Genomic DNA, 22,989 nt, shown 5'->3' on the forward strand with positions numbered 1-22,989 from the left:
ATGTTGTCCATGTTGATGTCCGTAAACGAAGGAAAGGAACTAGTAACGTGAGTTGCGAGTTACCGATTTTTGTAACTGAATACGTTATTAGTTTTTAATTTTTAATTAATTTTTAGAAAAGTAACTAGGTCGTTACTTCGGTACCAAAAATGTAACTGCTTACTGAGAAAGGAGTTAGGTACAACTCTGGCATGAACCAATTTACTGTTTACAAACAAGACTCGGCGTCTACGCATGCGTCTATGCGCGGGGTTGGTGTGGGCAAAACATGCTGAACGCAACGTGTGAATGCTTTCCGCAAGTGCACCATCGACCATGTTGCACTGCTACACAGCTCTCGACTGGACACATCAACAACTGGACAGCCCAGCTACAGAACATGCCGCCGATCACAATTGCATTATAGTTTATCTAAAAATTTCACCCAGTCAGTTCACTGCTGGTACTGTGCAAGCGTATAAGGCACTGGAAGCACACAATTACTTCACCTTTGGCGAGCGGTTTGATCGGGGATTTTTTTTGAAAGAGCGCCGATTTGCCCCCCTGCACCGATTCATGTTAGCGCCGTTTATTTGTACACAGGTACCAGTGGATCTCACAAAGGCGATGTTAGGGAATCTTTCCGTTTAACTGCAGCGATCAAACACATCGTTCTGCGTTGCGCGGAAATTGATGAAAAGTGATTTTGCCGCGCGCTTCGCCACGGCTTTGCCACGGCTTCGCGGCATGCCCACTTCGCATGAAACGATCATTCCAGTTGTTTGCTATTTTGCACACACCAACCAGACGATCTACTGACTGCAGCGCCACCACTAGGGTGTGACGCGGGCGCGCGAACTGGTCTATATATAGCTCCCTTCCTGATTACATGCACACAACGGAAGAACACACAGAATCCAGTCTTTTCTGCTTAATATTTCACGAGGAAACGATTTATTATAATATATACATATAGTGCCATTGCTAGTAAACTCCCCTTTCTGACGATTCGCTGGGAGCTGTCGAAGAAGCCACATTGTACTTTTTTTGCCACAAGAGTGTAACGTTATCCCTTGGAGGCACCTATAACGGGCGAAAACAAGGGATGTTGCACAACACATGTGTGTCGTGCAATGCATGATGTGACATACCTCGGGTAGGAAAGAGGAAATACAAAATCACGAGGATGAGCACTATGCAGACGCTGACTTCGCAGATGATGCGTACGCTGGTTCTCCACTGGCGCTCCTTGACTTTCCTGCGAAAACCAATCTTTTGACACAATCAGAATAAATGTGACGTCAGTATTCGACACGCATCACTCGAGATGCGTTACTTGGCCACGTAACAGGTCTAAATGGACTATCACATCCGGAGACATGTCTATGAGACCGATACAGTGATTGAACAAAATGTGAGTACGCAAGCAAGCTGTGAAGATTCGAAATGGGAAGCACATCCTTGAGCATGAGTATGACACGCGACACTGGTACATAAAAACATAATCGGGCGTGACTAGGCTCAAACCAACAATAACTTTATTACAAGCAACAAAGGGACAAATGGAGGTAAGGTGGTACTGCTTTTTCTTTTTTTTTGGGGGGGGGGGGACAAAAGGATCCTAGTTACGACCTTTAGTGTGGATAAGTAGGTCACACACTCGTTTTTCCGTGATAAGTCACGGCTGGTATGGCATTTGGGTCAGCGACGATGCAGAGGTCCCAAGCAGCAAAATGTACTGAAAGTCGAGTGCAATAGGGGTGGACGGGTAGGCGGAAGGCCTTGAACAGGCTCCTGAAACTAAAGAACATTGATGATACACATACCGTCCACCCCTGTTGCACTCGACTTTCAGTACATTGTGCTGCTTGGGGTGGCAGAGGAAAAATACTCCCCCTCTCAATCGACATAAAACACCTACTTTTCTCTAAACACCTATATCTTGCTCTCCCGTCGCAGGAACACCACTGAGGATGACCTCTCAATATTATGGTGTTCCCGTCTCCTCTTTCCGGGAGCTAGTTTATTTTTATCTTTCGTCGCCGGTAACTATTTTCCCAGGGCAATTCTATACCCAGCAAAGAGGTGTCTGTATCGGTACCATTATCGCTCGCAAGTAAGCGAAGTTTATTTGTCACATCTAGGCTGCGAACTTCCCAGTTGCCTCTTCTTTTAATAGCATTACAATTGTCCGTAGGTATGCTGACGAGCTGGCTTGTATTGGTCTCTGACTCTGCATCCCAGAACAAAATCCTTTATCACGCTCAAAGTTCTTGTCCTGAACTAACTTTCGCGACAGAGTGTCCGGAAGGTGGTAACCTACGTTTCCTTGACATAACTATATAAACAACAGACGGGTTCTGCCGGGAATTAATAAGAGTGTATCGACCAGAAACCCCTGCTCCAGCGGAACAGTTGTCACCCTGAGGCTCTAAAAAGTGGCGTCATAAGATCTGTTCTCACAGCCGCGCTACAAAAGTATTGTATCCGTAATGCCATGGTTGCGGTTGCGGTGCAGAGGCAAGTTGAACGATTTCTGGAAGCTGGCTATACTTCCGACAATATTCAGCGTCTGCATTCCTACATTGCACTCCTAAAAACCTCCATTAACGCTCAACCTTCCGACCAACGAACTCTAGTGTTACCCCTTTTCCACAGCCTTCCACATTATCGTGCTAAACTTGTCTCTAACCAAAACCAAAGGTCACCTTCTCTGCCCACGAGAAAGATCCCTGTAACCTAAAACATTTACATTTCTGTAAATATCAGATGTATTTATTTATTGTTTTTGTCATTAACGTATTTCTACGTTAATGACAAAAACAATAAATAAATACATCTGATATTTTCTTTACCGTTGGCTCGACGTATATCGGCCAGACTGGAAAGACACTCCTTAAGAAACACCATGAGCACGTTACGTAGCTGCTCTCTTACTCATTCTCGGGCGCTCCAAGTTTCGCACTACTGGAGCAGCTATTAAACCGCACTTGGACGCTTGAACACGCTCGCTGTGCTGCCGTTTCTCACTTGGTCTTTTTCCTACTCTCTCTGCTCTGCTGTCGCCGATGTCCCGCGTTCTCTTTCTTCGCTTTCGTGGAGAGGAGGGAAGAGGTCACATGACGGAGCATGATACCCACTTTTCGTGCACCCTCCAAAAGCTGGTGCGTGAAGAGAGCGCTAACGTACGAAACTCGGAGCACGAACGTAACCACTCAACGGTAGGAGTGCAAACACTCGCAAAAACAACCTAAAAAAGAATTGCTCTCAGTCCTCAGTACATGCAAAACGTATCGCCTCCCGTAAAGCAGGAACCGCATACGACGTTTTCTCCACGCAGATACGCCGCGGTCGTCGTTTGAGGTTGTGACGTCACTCCCGAGGGAGAAACGTCGAGCCCACCCGCAAACGGCGTTTTCTCGGCCCAGCCTAGGAGCCGGCGCAAAGCTTGTACTCGGGGCCCCTGGCTGCATTTCTCGTCATGAGTGCGAGCTATTATAGGCTGGCATAACATACGCGACAGATATCACTTGAAAAACATGGCAGTATAACTTTGTATAAATACAATATCTGGTGACCAAAGGCAACAAACACGGTGCGCCGGCCATCAACGTGGAAATCAATTGCTTGAACTTCCACTACCGGCCGCTGTTCTCCCGCGTCTCCCAGTCTGGACGAAAGGCGAAAAGTGCTGCTGCAGCAAAAAAAAAAAAAAAAGAAGCTGCTTCCTCTCAGAAAGCGACAACAGTTGCGTGAGAAGGATTGAAGAAGACCGTTCAGGACACTCTACCCGGTGCAACGGTTTCTAGGTCAGAGGGAAACGACAATCGAACAGTAGCTAGCAAGTGGGATGGTATGCGTTTTGTCGCTGTCCCCAATGGACCATTTCCGACAACGCGTATGCGCATGCCCAGCCCTTGAGTCCGCCATGTTTGGGTGGAAAACATCGCTATGGACTCACCTGCGGGAGACTGTCATGTTCATTGCGGGGAGATAATCGGTTTCAAGGTTACGCGGACGTTTGAGGTCTGGTAACGAGTGCAATGCGCTTTCACTCTTTCTGCGTTCTTCTTCCAACCTTCTCTTGCTACTTTCCCACGCAATGTGCCAGTCCGAAAAGCGCGTCACTATTATTGGGGGTAAAGACACGACGTTGGACATTCCGTCGCCAGGGGCGACGCAAATATGGAAATGGTCCATTATTCTCATTAGCAGCCAATTCTGCCTGGTTCACTTCATTTTGTCTACCACTTGCGCGTACTTCGCGACCACACCGTCCATCTGAGCGGCTGTGCAGACGCTCGTTCCCGGCCGGGCACGCGATTGGTTAAGACGGACACGTTTCCTGCGCTTGCCGCTCAGATCTGTTCACCTCAGATGTCGGGGTCCTCGCTCGACGGCTATTGTTTGTGGAGCTGAACGTAAAAAAATCGAGCGCTCGGCGTTCTTGCGTCGAGAAATCGTCATATGCGGGTGCCCTTAAGTATTGATTCCCTGTTTTTGAAAACGCCACGTCCCTTTATCACTGCTGAGCAAATTATCTCAGTTTTCTTTTAGAAACCCCTGCCATCGTCGCTGACCTAAATATGCGATAAGACACCATTAATTGTCGCGGAAAAACTAGTGGGTGACTTCCTTATACTACTACTACTACGACTATACTACTACTAATAATAACGATAATGGTTTATTAAAGGCAACTTGCGAATACCTGAACAAGCAGATATCACTCCCAGTGGACGTAATCGCTATCTACCTAGAGCGTTTATGTTTATTCGCTCGGAGGCGCTCCAAGGCGTGTACCCAGACAGAACACTATCTCCTGCGGATGTCCGAAATAGATTCTAACGTCTATGTCCTGAAATGGATGTCAGGTGGATATCCCTCGGAGCTACATAAATGGACATTCCTGGACGGCCGTTTGAAGAATTGTCCAAATTGTCCCTGACGGGATGTTACGTGGAGCATTATCGCAGGAGAGAGAGAAACATGGCAAGGCGCATCGCGGCGTGAGTTCGACTTTCGATGAATGAACTAAACGCCTTACACCAAAAGGAGTAAGAAACACAAATGTTGCATCATAATGAGTTAATGCGCCAAGCAGTTCTTCAGTCCACTGTTATTGGTATACGCAATCACGTTAAACACGCAACACCACAACCTTTTAGTTTCACTCGCTGGCAAACTGGACTCTCGAATTTGTGGAAGATCGCGAGACAAGCAATATATAGTATCTGTTTTCACTTTGGAAAGGTATGCCACTGCCTTTCTAAGTGATCTTCATGGTTCTAAGAGATTCTATATGCACGTCTTTATTTTTGTTTTTTGAAACTTCGTGCTCATTGTCCGTGACGGAAATACGAGAAACAAACGAAAAGGAGCAACGAAGCAGTGGCCGAACCCGAAACAAATTGGCGGGAAAAAACGCCTACGGGCCTAGTAAGAATCTGTCCACTTGCGCGGCAACTCAATAAAGCAGTATGAATAATAATGAGAAAATGCAGGGCCCTGAGCACGTACGCAAGTATGTCCGTCTCCGTGTAACTTCCTGTGAGGACAAACGACGGATATTTGTGGGAAGTCCAAATCGTGGCCACTCGGAGATGTGAGGGACGTCCGTCGGAAAAATATCTGTCTCCCAGAAAGATCCGAATTTCCGGGAAAAGGATATCCCCAGGAACACCATGGGAAGTTTTGTTCCGTTTCGGTATTCACTAGGAGTCCGAGCGCCTCCGAGCAAATAAACATAAACGCCCCGTTACCACTCTGTCAACAATGTCGATGGCGCTCAACAGTCGCTCGGAATAGGGTCCCAGACTATTTTACAAACCATTACAAAGATTACAAAGAAACCTATTGTCACAGGAATAACCAAAAACCAAGCACAAATCCAATACAGTGGTAAAGATAGACGCAGTGAAGAGAAACAAAAACAGAGAAGAAAACGGTGAAACGAAAAAAAGTTTGTGACATTATTTCAAACTACCTTACGCAGAGGTCGCGGACAGACTTCCGTGACATGGGTAACGGATCACAATTTAAGTGACTGAGAAAACATGGAAGTTGATAAGCCCCACTTTGTGTGCCATATGAGGTAATTGCCAATGTCGCTGCGTTCGACATTCATAACGATACCGATGAACTTTTCGGCCAAACATTTCTAGAACATTTGTCAATGAGTTTTCGAGATGATGTTTGGTATAAGCAAAGCAGCCTGTACCAATATAAATCATAGATCTGCATTACGTCATTTTTTTTCTTTTTTCAAACATCCTGCAGTTGTGCTGATATATGGAATTCCATTTAAAATGCGAATGAAGTTATTTTGTAATTTGCACAACGTACCTAGGTTAGAATTAGTCTATGTGCCCCATACAAGATGAGAATAACTGAAATGAGAGTGAACCAGTGCATAGTAAATTAACATAACACGCTTTCTCATGCATGCCCGGTGTCTATACAGAAAACCAAAGATGTGTGACGCATTGGAACGAACTTCATTGATATCTGCTAGCGTCCACGTAAGAGTGGAGGTAACGATGGCACCTAAGGTTTTCATACTGTCAACTGTGTTAACAGTTGAATCATTGATCACAGGATTCCTTGTAACCTTCACATGTTTGTTTTTGGCCGTCAGAACACTGCTTTTGATTTGTGTGCATTGATGCGTAAGTTGTTTGTAACAGCCCATGATACGACCTTCGAGAGTGTTTCGTTCGCTTTCGTAACTATCGTGTCAGGAGCTGAGTCAGTGAAAAACAGACTTGGTATGTCAGCGTATATAATGAAATATGCCTGATTTGTTGTCTGTGTGATATAATTTATATAAATACAGAATAGTAGAGGTCCAAGCAGACTACCCTGTGGAACACCCCGCTTGATCTTACGCGAGCAACCGTGTATTCACACTGGTCAGTTCTCTGCCAGCTGACATTCAGGGAACGCCACCGCTGTCTGGTGCCATGTGACCGGTCTTTTCGCCGTTACACTACTTTCTGGACTGCGAGCGCCAGCTGGAGGCAGCTGGAGATCCCGTCCTCCCGGCACAGATTCTGACGAACGACGGCGTCTCCTGCCGGCAGATGACGACACAGCGGGCACGGAGCACGACCAGCGCGTTTCTTTCTTTGTTGCCAGTCTGTTGTTTGCGCGTTGTTTGATTAGGGTTGCTGTGCGTGTGTCCCGAAGAATAGAACGACATTTATCTGCACTGTGGCCAATTCTGAATTGGAACGGGAACGATGTAAGGTTTTTCGCTGAAAGTAGTGCGGCACAGATAATATAGCAGCTTCGGAACAATTACGCAATGCATAGATGGATACCTTCATCGCAGTGTTGCATAAGGTGTTTTTCTCTCCGTGAGGCGAAACAAACATGGAACACAAAGTACGAACTTGATGAAAACTGATATTTCTTTCCCGTGAACAAACTTGACTGCACCGTGACTACACATAATCGTTCGCTTGTAAAACATGTATATATAGATAATTGGAAGCTACCCTTCCAAAAGAAAGAAATATAGATTGAATTTATTTAATTTAATTTAATTTATATAATTATTGCCTGTTTGTAGCCCGATATCGCAGCGTCATCGTCAGTCTATCACTTGTCATCACGCTGTCGCGCATATTCGTGTTCAGCTTCGAGATACGCTTCTCTAAATTGTGAGGAATTAAATCGAATGTCGCGACGTCCATTCTCAAAATACTCCGATAGGCGTTTGGGTCGCCCACACGAATATCTGTTTTAGATTCCATGGCCCTTCTTTAGTATCCATCCCTTTGCCCGTATCTTGTCTCGGTTTTTCATGCGGCTGCACTCCGCACAATCCACAAGGACCGCAAGCACAATCAGTTTTCTCTCTCACTGGTCCATCCTACGCTATACACACAAACGAGATGCAACCGCGAAGACAAAAGCAGAAGGGATCGGAAAACTCACGACCGACTGACTCCTGTGAATGCTAGAAGACGAGCTGGAGGAGTCTTCAGACGCGTAGTGATCTCGTTGCTGTCGGCACAAACCTGACTCGCGTGATTACACGGAATAACTCTCCAGAACTTTCTGAAACGGCTTATGTAGCAAACTTGACGCGATGACGAGTCGAAATACTTACTAAAATCAAGAAAGACGCCTAGCGTCACCAACCTGTTTTGAGTGAAAAGAGCTAGTTCCCTATTGTCCTCACTTAAGGTAGCAACTTCTCCTTGCCTCCCACACGTACACCTCCTTTTCTTTATTTTATTTTTTCTTTATCGTGTAATAAAGTTTTTGCTGGTTTGTGCCTCGTCCCGCCCAATCGTGTTTCTATGTACCACGTATGACCAATCCCAAGCAGCACAATATACTGAAAGTCGAGTTCAGTAGGAGTGGTCGGTATGTGTCTTATCAATACCCTTTAGTTGCACGAGCCTGTTCAAGGCCTTCCACCTACCCGTCCACCCCTATTGCACTCGACTTTCAGTACATTGTGCTGCTTGGGATGTCTTGTGCTTCCTCCTCAGGCTCAAGGCCTCCCTTCCCAAGGATACAATGATGTTTTGCACCGCTTCACAGTTACTTGGCCAAATTTCTCTTCCGAATACAGTTTACATATTAGATAAACGAATTTTAACAATTCGCACTAAGGGAAGTCCCAGCGATAGTAGCACATTGACGATGCTGATAGCTCCCTGATTGGACTCGTCCGAACGGAACGCGGACGTCGTCTCAACCGAACGCGCCCGCTGTCGCAAGGCATTGCAGGAGAAGCTGGGGAGTGCGTGACATCAGATGTTACTCGAGCTTCATGGGCGTATGGCGGGCTAATGGGCGGTGCCAGGTGAACGAGATAAACACGGCGAACTCCGAACAACGTCTCAAAATGTTATCTTCCTTTTTCACATGTCTCACATTGAGCGGTAAATTCGATATTCTGTCCCCGTTAAGGTAGCCCACAAAAAAATGAATGTTCGCCAAAAGAAAATAGTCATGCAATACCGGATCCGACCGGCATTGTTGTTCTAGTTAGTCCCAACAATATCACCATACTAGTGTAAACGCGGTTGTTCGTGAGGAAATTATGGAAGCCCCTGATATAAAAATGCTCTTCACGGAAGAGCAATAGGAAGCTGCGTAAAATACGCGTCAATATCTAATCCTGTTTACGCATGTTCGACCGCTGTTCTTCCCCAATCTCAAGGAATGTCACCGTGTCCACGTCTAATCTCCGCTGCGCTGATGTGTGGAGCATACACACAGGGTGTCTCAGGTAAATGCGAACAGATTCTTTAAAACAATATATATATATATATATATATATATACAAAGGGTGTTTCCTTTTATCTGCAACAAATTTTCATAAAAAGAGGACTTGCCTTAGGGTGGTTTTACTTTTGGCATTCGATTACTCGACGGGGCTGCTACTAGGAATTCAATTTTTTCCTCAGTTGGGGGACTAATTAACAGAGCTATTTTAATCAACCTTTTAATTATTGGCTTTAGGGAGTACGTTGCAATTGCAATATTAATTTCTGAGCACCACATGACCCTCTGGAACCACTCACGAACAGAGGTGGGCACCACCACGATGGCGTGCGAGGGTGAGGGTTCCCTCACCCTCACCTCACGATATTTGAGGCAGGGTGTCGGAGCGAACCGAAAACCGGAACCGAAAAAAAACGCTATTTTGGTGCGAACCGGAACGGAATCGAAACCGTATACGTTTTTTTCGCTCAGGAGGGAAACCGAAAAATATATTTAACGGTTTTCGGTACAAGAAAAAACTTCGCTGGTTTGAACTACGGATAGGCTAATGAAACAGACGTCGTGTGCTCTGAAGTCATGTCATGAATACTATACGAGGGTTACGGTTACGGTGGAATGTATGTCGGTATACTATGACCCTTAGGCTCCCTTTGTAATGGTTTATCGTTCGCGCACGCACACAGACTTAGAGGTACATGTGACTCTCTCGCAATGTGCCGTAGTGTTCGTTTTAATATGATCCCCTCAAACTCTATTATTAGGTATTCATTCTATCTATTAGGTATTCATTGAGCTTCGTGAGACAAGGCGCTGGTCTTTTTTCTTTGTCGGTCGTGTGATTATGCATCTTAATGTTGAAATGCCGTTCATAATGAATCTGTATTCTAATATACTGTGTTCTAACGTAATAACATGTACAAATAAAGCGGGAAAGCTGTCCAGATATGTCAGCATTGTGCCACGATTATTTCCGTGTCTAAGAAAAATTTCGCAAGTGGAACCTTCACCAAGCATACCCCCCCCCCCTTGAAAGCTCGGCACCCCCTCAGCAGTGAATATCTGGGGAAATCACTGGACCCAAGAGGGCTGCATAACGGCTTCTTTATCGGTAATGTCGCGCAACGCGTCCCTTGTTTGATAGCAGCTAAGTTGAATACATTTACGTATACGCGAGGGCAAGCCCGTGCGAAGTGGCAACTCTTTTGTGGACAGGACACGAAGAAAATAAAACGGGGCCGTCGAGCGCGTTTGTGAGTGAAGGTGTTCCTCGATTTGCGTCGTACTCGTGCGGTGGTGCTTGCTGGCTAGACAGTAGCAACAGACGGATGGGACGAGATCGCTCCAACCCAGCAAGAAAGTACTTTACGTATGACATCACGACAAACAAGTCCGTTTGTAGCATGCGCTTCAAGAAAGGAGAAAGTCCATTTGAACAGACAGTAACCTACAGGAACCAGGAGCTACCAATTTCACAGCTGTCTATTAATATTAAATACCATGTATGCGGAATAAACTGGTTTACATTTTGTAACATTGATTTGTTGTTGGGGGGATGAATATTCCCAGCAGAAGCGGAACCGGTTAAAAACCGGTATGAACCGTTATTTTTTTGCTCCGGAGCAGAACCGGTACCGGATCGTTTATGATATAACCGGAACGAAAACCGGAACGAAAAACGTTTCGGTTCGACACCCTGATTTGAGGTGAGGTGAGGGCCAATTTTTCTGGTGATGTTTGAGGTGAGGTGAGGAAAATTTCCAAGAAACATTTTGAGGTGAGGTGAGGAAAATCTTTTTTTAAATTTTTGAGGTGAGGTGAGGAAAATTTTCAATTTTTCTAGGTGAGGTGAGGAAAAATTTCACAAAAAATTGAGGTGAGGTGAGGAAAACTTCATGAACGCGCACTTTATGAAACTTTTTCCGCGCGTACACGGGATATCGTTCCTTCTTTTAGCAGCTTCTGCCTCTCACCTGGGCGGGGACTGTCCTCTCTCGCCAGTGATACGCGCAACTTTTAAGGGTATAACAATCATTTCACGAAGCGTTTTCTGCGATTGATTTGGCCAAATCTGCCAGCAAAAAAAAAATGTTACATTGACTAAGCAATTTCACAGTTCATTGGCAGTCACTCAAAGCCAAGCGACTTTAATGAAGATTCTTCAATCCCTGCGAACGTCACATCTAATACACAAATAGCTTGAAAAAATTAAGGTGAGGTGAGGAAAAGTCTCAAAAACTCCTTTGAGGTGAGGTGAGGTGAGGAAAATTTTCAAAACATTTTTTGAGGTGGGGTGAGGTGAGGAAAAATTTTAAAAAATGTTGAGGTGAGGTGAGATGAGGAAAAAATTTCAAAAATTTTTTGAGGTGAGGTGAGGAAAATTTTTCTCGCAGAAAATTGAGGTGAGGGCGAGGCTCGTGAGGACAAACGCCCATCCCTGCTCACGAAGCAGTAGAATAATCTCAGCGTGTACTATAGACCCAAGTATTTCACCTCGGCCGTCCGCTGGAAACTGAAAGTGATCCGAAAAAGGGCGACCGTGACGTCGATATCTCCGGCCTCACTTAACGTCCTCAGTTGTCTCGCGACGTAAACACCCAATTATTAAAAAAATCACTTAACGTCACAGAAAACCGTCATACGCGATGTTGGGGAACCCTTATCGCGGTTGGGTAGAAATCCAGCGAACCGGTAGAGATGTAGGAAGGGAGTTGCCTCAGGACAGAAGCCGCCGATATTTCGAACAGAGACTGTTCTTCTTCTGGGCACCGTCCTCATCATTGGCATGGTATTTAAAGGGTTAGGTGCGACGTGTTTAAAGGTTCATGCGAATTGTGTGTCAACAGCCCGGAGGGAAGAAAGGGGCCGTACGGGTTTTTACGGCCGGAGTGAATGGCCGCTTTGTTAGAGTGCCTTCTGCTTTCTTTATTGCATGCCACAACTTTGTATTACAAATATTAAAAAAAAAAAAAACTTGCTTGTTCTGAAATTTTCCCCACGTAACCACTAACCTCCTTATCTTTCGCTATGCTTGCCAATTCTTGCCTATTGTCCCATTTCGTCCACGTGTTCGTAAACCCCCATTTTTCTGTAACCGGTCAGGAGCCTAGATGACTTCGTTCACATAATCCCCTGCACACTCTAACAAAGCGGCCATTCGCTCCGGCCGTAAAAACCCGTACGGCCCCTTTCTTCCCTCCGGGCTGTTGACACACAATTCGCATGAACCTTTAAACACGTCACACCTAACCCTTTAAATACCATGCCAATGATGAGGACGGTGCCCAGAAGAAGAACAGTCTCTGTTCGAAATATCGGCGGCTTCTGTCCTGAGGCAACTCCCTTCCTCGTCGCGGTATGTTTCACTATCTTTGTTTTGTTTTTCCTTTTCCTTCCTTTCGTTCTTTCATGTGCATACAGTCGCTTGCCGTATCAGTCATTTCATCCTGCCAGACCAATACCACCTAGATAACACAAGGCCTCTTCATACACGCAGTGACGTCACGCTAGTTGTCCCTCTCGTGCTTCCCTCTGATACTTGGACGGTCGCCAGAGCGTGCATAAGCAAGCCACGTCGCGCTCTTGTTGTTGAAAGGGATGTTTTAACGAATGTGATGGAATTTAGCATCAACTGAGGAACAAGGCCAACTGGTGAATGAAGCACTTCTAAGTTTATATATTTATCGGAACGTTGAAAATACTACTTTACTCCTTCGAACACTCCTTCGAATGGTTACAAAAAACCTTAAGTGCGATGATGGGTTGCTTACAATGTGGAGAAGCATCACACACTTGTCGGTCACGCTCATTGTCCAAAACAAGGTGTTGCAGGTGCCTCCTAACTTGCTTTTGAAATATTCATAGAAGACACTGAATTCTTCATCGCTTCTTCTCTTCTGGTTCCTAGTGAATTTTGTAGGGGTTTCTGAAGGGTCGTGTTCTTCATCCTGGCGCGTTTGGAGTTCGTTGATTCGCGACGAGCACGCGTAGATGACATGCAGGCCGGGCAGTTTGAATAAACTGAAGGCACAGCATCTAGCACCAGTCGTAGTCGATCGCTTTCGATTTCAGTCGTCTTCCCAGTGGCCCCATCGCTGTGCGTGAGTTTCGCGACAATTCCGATTGCTGAAAATGCAGTTCGTAGACCTGCGAGAGAACGAGGACAACCGTATTACAGCAAACATGCAAGCAAGATCCAACAGCGCGTTCCAGCGGCAGTGGCTTCAAGTTTACTCACATACCTTGGAGCGAATGGTCGGTTTAAAATCTGAGCGTGGAATCGCCTTCCGCTATGATTCTTTGAGAGCTTCATCCTTTGGAAACGAGAACACATGCACTCTTGGGCCCTCGTAGTTGTTGTGTCGACAGCGAGGAACGCAGCACCGGCCCATGTGGAACTGACTCACCAACATCGTTTCAGTTAACGGACACTGCCTATCTCTACATACGAGAGTGTTCCAAAAGCGCACGTACCTGTCACTCGAGAAACCTGACAATGCAGTACGCCACGCACAGGCAAAATCTCACGAAACAGGCGCTAGAAGCATCGAGAGATGACCGGAAAGTTTCACAGCGCTTGCATCTGTGTGCATCGGGCCATCGGACTCCGGATCAGGCTCGTGCAACTAGCGTTACGTCACACGCAGGGAGAGGGAAGCATGAAGAGGCCTCGTGTTATCTAGGTGGCGCTGGCCAGACACAGCTCTTGCCCTTCCCCGGTACGATAAGCGTTGATATATAGTGGTGATGCATAAAGTTCTTTGCAAGCAAAAAAGAAAAACAAAACAAAAGAAAGATCGTGAAGCATTGCGTATTTCTGTGACTGTAAGTGAGGGCGGAGATATCGACGTCACCGGCGCTCTTTTGGCGATCACTTTGTTTCCAGCGGGCGGCCGAGGTGAAATACTCAGGTCTATAGCACGCGCTCATGTTACTATAGTGCTTCATCAGTGGTTCGGGCGGATTATGTGGTGACCAGGCTTTAATATTGCAATTGCAATGGGCTCCCTAAAGTCAATAATTAAAAGGTTGATCAAAATATCTCTGTTAATTAGTCCCCTAGTTGAGCAAGAAATTGGTTTCCTAGTAGAAGCGAGTAATCCAATGACAAAAGTAAAACCATCCTAAGGCAGCTCCCCTTTTTATGAAAATTTGTTGCAAATAAAAGGAAACACCCTGTATACCACTTTTTTCGATATGAAGTCGGTTGCAATGTAGTACATGCTGAAGAGCACTCCTTAAGAGGGCACCAGGAAACTCTTAATGCATTGTCCTAATTAACTTTCCATAATTAACTTTTTCATTATAAAAGCTACGATGTTGTCCAAATGAGAAAATCTAGTTTCTTTGGTCACCTGATACCGAAGTCGTTTTCAGAACAAAAATCCCTTTGATAGATCGTCCGTAAAAAAATCGTGAAGGGCATTTTTTGCTTTATGTTGTTCATTGAGCATCTTCGGAGACGCGTCTTGCCTTCACCCCCAATGTGAGATTGTGAAAGAGCACACTATCGCCTCTTGCGTCCTGTAAAAAAATTAAAAGAAAACAGAAAATGCAACCCAAGATAAGGGCAGTTCCGATAGCGGCCCCCTCAAAAGAATCCTCTCGCGGCCTTGGCTATCGTTCAGGGTGTAGACGAAAACACGCTAGCGACGGACTTCTGCGTGGTACTAACGACACTGGCGGCTGCCTCGACGACACCGTTACACCGCAGTTTTGTCCACAATTTGACGGCTGAACTTCACCAAGACTGGCCCCGTCCACCGGAAGTTATGGACCGCGACTTCACACTAATCGAGCTAAAGGCAGCGTTGAAGCTTGTGAACGCCGGCTCGTCCCCGGGACCCGATAAAATCACCTATGCCGCACGGCGAAACCTTGACGGCCGGTCACTCCAAGCTCTTCTTCATGTGTAAAATACGTCTTGGCAACAAGGATCTATACAACCTACCTGGAAGGAGGCATTGGTTGTTCCCATTTTGAAACCAGGCAAGCCCCCAAATGCCCTCGCCAAGCTGTATGGGGAAAACTGATGGAGAGAATGGTTTAGCATCGCCTCGACTGGTGGCTCGAAAAACAACGTGCTTTCCCTCAAGAAATGGCTGGATTTCGTCGCCACCGAAGCTCCATGGATCCAGTTCTCGACCTAGTCTCTACAGTTCAACATGCTCGTGCCCATAGGCGGATCGTCCTATCGGTTTTCCTCGACATCAAGCAGGCATATGATACTGTCTCGCACATGTCTGTGCTGCACGCCTTGCGCTCGTTTGGGGTATCCTGTCGGCTCTTCATCTGGCTCCAAGACTTCCTTACGGACCGCACTGTCGCTGTCCGTACGTCCCAAGGCCAAAGCCCTCAGCATCCTGTTCATCAAGGAGTCCCCCAAGGAACACTCTTAGAAATGAACTTCACCACATAGCACGCTCCTAGCCAACCATCATCTCGAATGATATCGTTATCTGCCCTGATTTGTTGAAAACGGGGGGGCGTACGCCTTTTTTGTGACAATTATGAACAGCATAAGTGTCACAGAAAAGGCGTACGCCTCCCGTTTTCAACAAATCAGTGCAGATAACGATATCATTCGAGATGATGGTTGGCTAGCAGCGTGCTATGCGGTGAAGTTCATTTTTAAGAGTGAAGTATTCTCAGTCCGACACTCTCTAATGTGGTGATGGCCGGCCTACAATCAGTAATTCCTCGCAAAGTGTAATTTTCCGTGTATGCAGATGACGTCACCCTTTGGACAGTAGAAAAATCACGCCCAGCCATACAGCGCCGCCTGCAGCTCGCTTTAAATAATGTACATGCGTACCTCACGCACCTTGGGATGGACTTTTCACCCGAAAAGTGCGTCGAGCTCCCTTTCACGCGCAAAGCTATGACCAATTTCTCTCTTTGGGTTGGTGCCAAGAAGCTTAAGCCGGTACGCTTCCACCGCTTCCTTGGCGTGGTCATCGACTCAGACTTGCGCTGGGCTCGCCACATTAAACACCTTGAAACTAAAGTGCAGCGATGGCTCCCCGCAATTCAACATCTTTCTGGCTCAGAATGGGGCTGTTACCAGAGGTCCCTCCTCGCAGTTCACGCGGCGTTGGTGCTGGCGACTGTCCTTTACAGTCTTCCGATTCTGCACAGGATATCAACAATATCATTAAATACCCTTCGGTCCCTGTTCGCTCGAAGCCTTCGTCCCTGCCTCGGAGTTCCAAGAATGGCTGAAACATGGCAAGCCCTGGCTGAAGCTGGTGAACTCCCGGTTGAGGTTCTACGTGAACGTGAAACGGCTCGGCACTTCCTACGTTTGCGTGCTCACGTTCCCCGTCACCCGCTCCTCAGGAAAATTCGATACCGCCCTGAAAGCGACTTCTATCGAGTAGCGCAGAGGACACGCCAGACTCTCACTGGCCTCATAGCTAAGGACATTATACCGCCGGAAGCCCCCTGGTCTCTGCCGGCACCGCCGACTTTCGTAAGCCTTCCGAACGTTCGGGAAAGACGAGATCAGGTCCCCCCTCAAGTCCTCAGAGCCCATTTTCATGCTCTGGTAGACGAGAAGTTTTCTACCTTTACGGCAGCATATACAGATGGCGCATCCCGAAACAACGAGTCCGCCTCAGCATTCGTCATACCATCCGAAGGCGTAGTGCAAGGACGACGCCTTTCACATACAACCTCCTCAACAGCTGCGGAACTCTATGCCATCCTTTTCTTTCTACACTCCAAAAACAGAACTTCACCGCGTAGCACGCTGTGCGCCAACCATTGCCACGAATGATAGAGCTACCGTTTATAATTGGAAGAGAGATGGGGGCGTACGCCTTTTTGTGGCAATTTTCATATATTCAAATTACCACAAAAAGGCGTACGCCTACTTCTCTCTTCGAATCAGAAGGAATAACCCTATCATTCATGGCAATGGTTGGCGCACAGCGTGCTATGCGGTGAAGTTCTGTTTTTATCGATCGCTCCATCGATTACGCACAGTATCTGCGTTCACGAACTCGCAACTGTGCAAGATCGGCTCCAGGGAGGACTCCAGTTGCGGACACTGTAATCATCCGGAGACAATTGCGCATATCCTGACAGAATACCGTGCATACCATGCCATGCGGGAAACCCATCTTCCCCACGCCAGGCCTGGTATACTGACGGACGTCCTCTTCCCCGAAGGTTCTTGTGCGGAACGACTTTCAAAAACTCGCGGCCTCGTGCGTTTTCTTCAAGCAACGGGCCTAGCGGAGAGACCACTCTAGTGCACCTCTCACCTGCAGTGTGCTTCCGTCCCATCAGTACCGGTCATCCTGCCTCTACATCACTTTGAAGTCCTCAACTCCCCTTTCTCCCACTTTCTTTTCCTTTTTTTTTGGCTATAGTCGTGACGATGCCCACTTCAGTGCGGCCAACAACGGCAAGCTACCTCGACACCCCCCCCCCCCTGTTTTTAGTTATTATTTTTTTATTGATTGCGTGTTAGCGCCGCGAAGCAACTGTGGCTATGAGCGACGTACAGATGGGGACAGACGGAGAGAGGACAGCAGGAAGGAGTGGGGGACAGGGGGATTAGTATGCGTCCTGGGCCGTCTTCAAGGGGAACTGTACCGACATTCGTCTGGAAAGTCTTCGGAAAACCCAGGAAAACCTCAGACAGCACAGCCGGTGGCAGGATTCGAATCCACCACCTCCCACTCTACAGCACGACCTTGGTTACCACCAACGAGCGGACGCCTTAGCCCACTCGGCCATGCCGCTGGTTTCTGTTTTTAGAGTGTACAACACATCGCTGATTTTACCCCGCGGGAATGGGAAGTCTTCACAGACTCCAAATCTGCACTTCAAGCTATTGAAAATTCGTGCATACGAAGCCCATCCGCACCCCTCGTCACAGATGTGTTAATGGCTTACCCCACTGTCTGCGCAGCAGGCCACAGGCTAGTTCTCCAGTGGGTTCCAACCTATTGTGGTGTCGTGGGGAATGAGCAGGCCGACAGCGCCGCAGAAGCAGCACTCTCGTACCGGAAACGGACCAGTATTGTTCTGCTGAGAGGAGACCGCCGTTCCATTCTGCAACGCCTGGTGACACCCCTGGCTTCACGCCAATGGACAACCGACATTCTCCCCCCCATCTATGTTGAGCAGAGTTGATCCAACGGTCGCTTTCCGCATGCCACGAAACACCTCTCGTCAAGGTGCTGCATTAAACCACCGAATGCTACTCGATGTGGCCTTTACCGCTCAGTGGCGTTACCGCTTGAGACAAGTTGACTCTCCCACCTGCTGCCACTGTGGTGCTCTTGAGGACCTGGAACACATTCTTCTTCATTGCCCCCACTACCAACCTTTCCCAACCGCACTCTCAGAGTCCCTTAGTCAGCTGGACTCTCGCCCCTTCTCCCTATCGAAATTGCTTGGTCCCTGTCCCAATCCAGCCCAGCAACGATCTGCGCTCAAAGCTCTTTTGACATTTCTGGACACAATCGGACCTCGATCGTTATTGTGAAGGGGGTAATTATTTTATTCCCCACCTCCCCAGCAGCAATGGGGTAGAGTATCGCCTCTTGCGATGAACCTCCTTACTCTCCATCTCAAAATAAAGTTGTTGTTGTTCCGATAGTGTCACCCGGAACATTTGCTTTGTTTTTGTTTCCGCAAGTTAAAGCTCATCTTCGACGCATGAGACGGCACACTATGCTCCTTCACGAATTTTTTTACGGATATATCGAACGGATTTTTGTTCGGGAAATGGCTACGGTATCACGTGACCGAAGGGACCAGATGTTCTCATAGGGACAACTTCCTAGCTTTTAAAATTAAGAAATTAATTGTTGAAAGGTAATTAGGACATCGCCTTAGGAGTTTGTTGATGCCCTCTAAATGAATGCCCTTTAGCATATGCTATATCGCAATTGACCACAACTCGAAATAAGCGATATATATTTTAAAAAAAAATGTGTTCGCATTTAGCTGGGACAGCCGTATATAAGCAGATATAGTGACAACTTACTCTTTAGCTTTCAGCAGTTTCTTAAGGGACTGTCCTGACTTCTTTTTACTCGCGTTGGGAGTCCGCAGTGCAGACGCCGCCTCACTTGGAGTGAAAGACCTGCTGGACGCCCTTGGAGAAAGTCCCTGGCCAACGTCATCATCCGGAACAAGCTCCAGATGACCGTATACGAGCCTGGCTTTGCACAAACACGGGCTCCTCTTGCCCGAGGCTGTCGGAGGTGATTTGGCGGCAATAGGCACTACAGAAGCAGGCATCGACGTTGGTGTTTTTTCTTGTGACGTCTGCGAAAAATGTTTTCTTCAAATAGAGGCAGATCGGAAACCAATGATGTTATGAAAGCGATCTACGTGCAACGTGCAGAACCACAGTGATTTCAGTTCTGCTAAATGACGGCTGTTTGGATCCTTCCACGAGTGTGTATCATGAGTCCACATTATTTCAGAGATGCAACTTACACGCAATACCCATCCCAATGCGTTCGAAAACAGGGGACACGAAAACAACATCCCCGTAACCAACAAGACAAATAAATGGCAAATTGAGAACGCAGCAGATACTCGTATTTGTGCTGAACCCTAAGAGCAGCTCCCAGCATACAGTAGCCATTCAGATCAACAGGTTGAGGTCCATCATCTTTCTTCCCCTAGCCTTGCGATGGCTTCAATAGTGATTGTGTTCTGTTTGAAACTTCAGACCGCGATAACTCCAGCTCAAAACTCGTGTGTGTTAGCAAACTTGCGGCTCCATTTGTGCAGACGACCACGATGTTGATGAAACTTGACTGAACCCTGAGACAAGGAAAGCGCAGACGACCACAAACACATTCGGTTCGAGAATGTGTTTGTGATCATCTGTGTTTTCCTTGTCTCGGGTTTCAGTGAAATTTCATCATGTACCACCCGTTAGCCTGCGTTTTGTCTCTTGTTCATGATACTGAGTTCGATCTCTACGCGGAACTTAACAGCATCACCGAAAATTAACCTATATCGTAACTTTCTTATTACTTGCAGGGGCCTAAGTGTTCTCTTCGAACAAAACCTACTTGGCCCGCGTCCACAGCCACCGTTGAAAGAGATGGTCTTGGTGGTACTCACTGGCAATGGACGGTTTCCTTCTGGTGAGGCAATTCCTGGGGTACGATGAATGTAGGCGACGGACCGTTGAGGGGCAGGAGCCGCCCCAGTGACGCCGAAGTGCTCACGCACGTACTGCTCTATGTTCCCCATAACCGCAGGATCTTTGACTGCACAATAGTTTTTTTACCATTGACATTGCGCTACGGCAGAGAAGACGTAAACATTGACTCATTGAAGGCTTGGTAAGTTTCATAGTAGCATGTGTAACCTGGCGATGTCGAAACGCATAGGGTTGGCAATGTACTCGACATCCCTTCTGGGTGTTTGTCTCACCGCCCCAGTGCGGCTTCACTGTGCCACGTTGTTAACCAATAGATGCTTAGGATCGTGATAATTATACGTGTGTAGGCTGCCGTGAACAAACGTTGTACAGTGGCGGTTAAAGCCATCCTTTTCGTGTACGTGTGTTAGGGGGAGGGTTCGGGTGCCCTAGACAGAACGCCAAATGGGTAAATGGATACAAATTGGCGAACCGACCCATCGTAGGCTAATGAGGATGCCTTGGACGGATGTGAGAATAAATTCTTTCGATCGACTAGCATGGCAATGCACCACAGGGATACAAACGTGAAAATAAATTGAGATACATTTCCTCATCATTACTGAAGGTAACCCTACGCGATATCTTTGAACAGCTGTTTCAACAATTGCATTACATTGTGGGCAGAAAAGCCGATGACGCCTGAATATTGAGAATGGCCACCACTGAGACTACAACGGGTCTGAAATATGGGAACAGGGCCTCTCTAGGCGAATAAATGGCACGAAGTAGCACTATTGCGTGCAAGGCTAATGTTAACGGACAACATATGAGTCGCGCTCTTCAGTGTCCCATCTACCTTTTCTAAGCTACCAAATGTGTCAATAGGCATCTCACCAATATCAATCGCTCGGTTATTTTCTCGCTGCATGGGTTCAGCTAACGTGTACGGCGACGGGTAGAACACCAAGCAGGTTACACTTGTTCCACTTCTTCCTCTTCTTCTTCTACACGGTGTGGCCCACAACCAACGGCAATAGGCCAGGGATCAATGTGTCGGTGTAAGCCAGGATGATGGGATGATATTAAAGACTAAAAGCGGTGGGATGACGAGATGAACGATACCACAGCATGGAAAGCAGCTGATAGGACGGAAGAGTCCGCGATACGACCAAAAGACTAAGTCAGAGTCAAGCGAAAAAAGAATGGGCACATGATTGCTGCCATAACCATTAGGAAGGCGCTACCATGACGAAATGAGATAATTACATGCAAACAGGGAAAGATCAATAGCAGAGCGTTGGGAAGCACGGAAAAACGTAGTCTGCCCGGCATTCACTAAAATAAGACTGTCACCGGCGAACCACGAGAGCAATTGAGCACCACATAGGTCAGCGCGAGAATCCCATGCATAACCCCCCCCCCCCCCCTCATGCAATATGATGAAAGTTAAAATCCTCAAGAAGAAGGAAATCAGAGGAAGAGTGCGAAGCGCCCAGTCATGTGGCGTCGAGTCAATAACCCCAGGGGGCAATAAGCATTAGTAATGTAAAGAGAGTCGACTGCCGGGGACGCTTAGGCAAACTGTGAGAACCTCGAGGGACGAGGAGCAAAGGGAAAACACCACACTAGAAGTAAGCGGGAGAGCAGATCTTCCAAGCGTGAGGAGACCACCACACGCCTGAGATTCCTATTAATACGGAAAACGCTGTATCCGGGAATAGTAAAAGACACGAATGGATGGAGCAGAAACATATCAGGGGAATACAATGAAAGTAGGGCATTGAGGTGATAAGGGAAAAAAGTACATTGCGACAATTCCACTGAAGGATGCTAAGATGAACTATCCTGAGCTAGAGTTGTGTTAACAGCGGAAGCCAAGAGGTCTTCATCTTCTTCTTCGTCCAAGCAAAAGATTGGCGTAATTACGTCTCTTTGGACGATGTCTGATGAGATGCAACGCCAGGTTATGCGGGTGATACCTGACATATATGTGACATATGACGACTATGCATGTACAAATGAGTATGTATATATGTAGGAATGTGCGTACGTGAATTAAAATGTATGAGAGAAGCGAGAAAGTGCCTAGAAGGTATATTCCTTTTCTATATCGTACAGTTCCCTTAGAAGTCGGCCCAGGACGCACATTCCCCTAGGGCGTCAGTCGTGACGTTGCCCACCTCTGTGAGGCGGACAACGGCGAGCCCTTTCACCACCACCACCACCATCCTTTTCGATTTCCTCCTCCTTCTTCCTTCCCCACTCCCTGTGAGGCTTCTCCTTCCTCCACCTGAGCGGCTGGCCGTTATCCACCAAGGGAGATTGGGCAAGGCTAAGCTATTAGTTACTAGCTATGATTCGTGAGGATGATGAATTTGTGTCAACAGAGAATCTAGAGCACATTATTCTTCATTGCCCACACTACCAATCAGCTGGAGTCTCGCCCCTATCTCTCTCACAATTGCCTAGTCCCTTGTAAAATCCAGCCCACAAACGCTGTGACCTCAAAGCTTTTTTGACCTTTTTGGACACCATCGGAGGGAAGGTAATACGGGTAAGAACACTTTATTACAACTAAGACGACCAAGGCTTTCGTGCAGAGCCTGCACTTCATCAGGTTAAAGAGCAGCCGTACAACAGGA

At 47.0% G+C, this 22,989-nt stretch overlaps 1 protein-coding gene across 2 annotated transcripts; it reads right to left on the reverse strand.

The window, feature by feature from the left end:
• Positions 1-895: 895 nt before the first annotated feature.
• LOC135383285 (uncharacterized) lies at positions 896-21,393 on the reverse strand. Of its 2 annotated transcripts, none has more exons than XM_064612807.1 (5): positions 21,242-21,393; positions 20,323-20,471; positions 19,226-19,509; positions 1,131-1,251; positions 896-1,062 (listed from the first exon to the last, which is right to left on the reverse strand). In XM_064612807.1, the coding sequence occupies exons 1-4, from the start codon at positions 21,273-21,275 to the stop codon at positions 1,173-1,175; spliced, it is 546 nt and encodes a 181-aa protein (XP_064468877.1). In that variant the 5' UTR covers positions 21,276-21,393; the 3' UTR covers positions 896-1,062; positions 1,131-1,172. The 2 variants fall into 2 exon arrangements, with proteins under 2 accessions (XP_064468877.1, XP_064468876.1); XM_064612806.1 differs by having other exon boundaries at positions 1,131-1,237; positions 21,242-21,392.
• Positions 21,394-22,989: the final 1,596 nt, after the last annotated feature.

The sequence above is a fragment of the Ornithodoros turicata genome, chromosome 2 (genome assembly GCF_037126465.1).
Source record: "Ornithodoros turicata isolate Travis chromosome 2, ASM3712646v1, whole genome shotgun sequence".
In the NCBI taxonomy this organism is placed as follows: Eukaryota; Metazoa; Arthropoda; class Arachnida; order Ixodida; family Argasidae; genus Ornithodoros; species Ornithodoros turicata.

What these genes read in the sequence shown, in the direction of transcription:
- LOC135383285 (XM_064612806.1), bottom strand. Translation starts at nt 21,275, where the DNA reads ATGCAGCGAGAAAATAACCGAGCGATTGATATTG. An exon ending in TAACCGAGCGATTGATATTG is followed by an intron (nt 20,472 to 21,241) that starts GTGAGATGCCTA and finishes ACTATTGTGCAG; the next exon opens with TCAAAGATCCTGCGGTTATG. An exon ending in AAACTGCTGAAAGCTAAAGA is followed by an intron (nt 1,238 to 19,225) that starts GTAAGTTGTCAC and finishes TGGTTTTCGCAG; the next exon opens with GAAAGTCAAGGAGCGCCAGT.